This window comes from Ylistrum balloti, unplaced genomic scaffold (assembly GCF_031769215.1).
Source record: "Ylistrum balloti isolate Yb309-2 unplaced genomic scaffold, AGI_CSIRO_Ybal_v1 Utg370712, whole genome shotgun sequence".
Taxonomy (NCBI): Eukaryota; Metazoa; Mollusca; class Bivalvia; order Pectinida; family Pectinidae; genus Ylistrum; species Ylistrum balloti.
In genome coordinates, this window is record NW_026782425.1 from 89521 (window position 1) to 91944 (window position 2424).

A 2424-nucleotide genomic window follows, 5' to 3' on the forward strand; every position below is an offset into this window, starting at 1 on the left:
CTTAATACCAATTATCCAGATCTTTGATATAAGTCATATGTCCATCTTCCAATCACTAATTAGCATCATTTTTACTCGAACACATTTCACTGATATTTCCAGTAGACTCTTGAATATTACACGATGTCTTTAGACCAACGATTCGTGAGGCAATGTATAGAATTACGGATTCTTTTTCAAGGTGATAGCATCATATCTATGAGAACTGTGACGATGCTGCGAAAGTCATCCAACTCATCGTCAATAGACATTCCATCAAAACCCACTATTGGATAAACAGAAAGCGTCAATCAAACATCAACCTACCTATTCACAATTCTTCGAACAGATTTCATTGGTTATGATTAATCGTGTTGCATTGGCGACCATTCAATATAAACCTGATAAACATACGAAATCAAGCTGATCGAATTTGGTTTATAAAGTCCTTTTAGCAGACATGCATGATTGCCTGAGAGATTAAATTTGCAAGCCTGGCTAAGACATCCTCCTCATTTACATATGCTTTCAAGCATATCGTTTTTGAAGAGAGACTCTAAATGCATCACATTTTGAGTGTTATTAAATATCTTTTCAAGATAACTGCTAATGGGAAACGGAGAAAGCATCAATAATATTATTTGTGTATGCCTGGTCTCCCTGGATATGTCTTGTGTTTGGGATATATAAAGGTCAGAAAAGCCTACCGACCAGTTGTGACTGGATATCTGCCTGTGTGCATCTCTTATCGGTGAAAAGTTAATACCAACAGGCAAGTTGCACCATGGCTCAGCTTACTGAAGGTGAATGTGATTTGGAAAATAGGGACCCAAACAATCTAAACGACCATTGTAAGGTAAGGCCAAATAATTTTGATTATACATTGGTTGAAATTTAAAGTTATATCTGACATTTGCTGAATCGATCTTTTTTAAAACTATACATTTTATCAAGTTCTTTTGTTGGAAAACTACTTATGTTAATTAAAAGATTATTAATTCCTTGAAATATCTGAAATTGTAAATAAAGCGCAACTTGTGATTGTTGACTTTCGGTTTAACTTCTTTACTCACTGAATTTTCTCTCCTTCGAGAATAGGAAAAAAATCTTTGTAAAGAAAAATCTTTTATAATTGAGTTTGAAATTAATGTAACAAACAAGAGTATGTAGCAATGTTTTATTCCATTTTTTAATGTTTCAATTTCGGCATATAGAAACGAAACCTAGAATTCCACACAACATAAAAGAGGAATACTGTTGTTCGCACGACTATATTGAGACCGATGTCACATCTACCGTATTTTAAACATGATGCGTATTTGATAACATATAGGTAGATAGCACATATTCAATACATAATATAGATCTGACAAGAGAACCGTTAGTATTACAAAAAAGGTTGCTTTTGGAATTTGTTCATGAGTGGTTTCTTTTCTTTCCAAGGTCGCGTTTGAAGATGTCCTTGGAGAACCTGATTATATACGAAGCATTGACTGTGTATGGAAGAACAGCTACTGGTGTTTCAACTGCGGTAAAAACTGCTGCTACAAATTCATGACCTGTCTTTGTGGAATTTGCATCGCGCTCTACTGGGGCTGTGAGTTCGCCATTATTGCTTTCGATCAAATCTGGTGCATAACTCCGTCTCTCAGAGTCTTCTCCATCTACTGCGGCTGCGCGCAGAAGTTCTTCGGTACCATCATCCAATGCTTCTTGGCTCCAATCTGCGAGACCTTCGCCCTATGTTTCAGCCGTATTTCTGTTACAAACTCTTCTTGATTCTGTACTACAGACTGATGATTGCTTCTCGTGAAACTGTGAAAGGGCGAATATTCTATGGGCTACTGTCTTACTGTTATTCTAATAGATAAACACTTTCACCAAATGGAACAATAACATATCTGAGCGGCCTATACTATTGTTTCCGGAATTGGATACATTATTTACATTTCAAGGAAAGGCACTGCCAAAATATTGAAGCTCATGTGACGACGACGGTGGTTAAATCTGTGATATTCCATGAATATTTTCTTATTTATGACTTTATTATATATATTATACAAATAAATTTTGTGTTTCGTAGCAATTTGTCTTGTTTTGACTGGATTTAATATTTCAGATGATTTGAAACATAGTGCACGTATATGTTATTCTGATTAAAAAACAACATGTATTATAAACCAAGGATGGAAACAAACATAGCAACCAAACAAATTTATTGTTGTAGCAACCACCTGGATATACCAGTAGACTAGTTCATAGCAACCAACCGAACAAATTAGCAAACATGTTCATAGCAACCCACCGGATATATCACTGTTTGTATCAATATATACTTTATAGGTATTTAACTTATTAAATAGAAATTAAGGAACGCTACAACATTTTATCCAATATAAACCGGAAAATAATGATTTTTATAGGTTATTGTAGAAACGTGTAAAC

At 34.7% G+C, this 2424-nt stretch overlaps 1 protein-coding gene across 1 annotated transcript; it reads left to right on the forward strand.

The window, feature by feature from the left end:
• The first annotated feature begins 763 nt into the window (after nt 1-763).
• On the forward strand, nt 764-1758 carry LOC132557717 (caveolin-1-like). The gene is made up of 2 exons (XM_060222238.1): nt 764-835; nt 1423-1758. Exons 1-2 carry the CDS (start codon nt 764-766, stop codon nt 1756-1758), a joined length of 408 nt encoding a protein of 135 aa, XP_060078221.1.
• The last annotated feature ends 666 nt before the right edge of the window (nt 1759-2424 follow it).

Bases quoted from the DNA above. Each gene is read 5' to 3' on its own strand.
- LOC132557717 (XM_060222238.1), top strand. From the start codon at position 764: ATGGCTCAGCTTACTGAAGGTGAATGTGATTTGGAAAATAGGGACCCA. The intron at 836-1,422 runs GTAAGGCCAAAT...TTTCTTTCCAAG, and splicing joins ATCTAAACGACCATTGTAAG to GTCGCGTTTGAAGATGTCCT.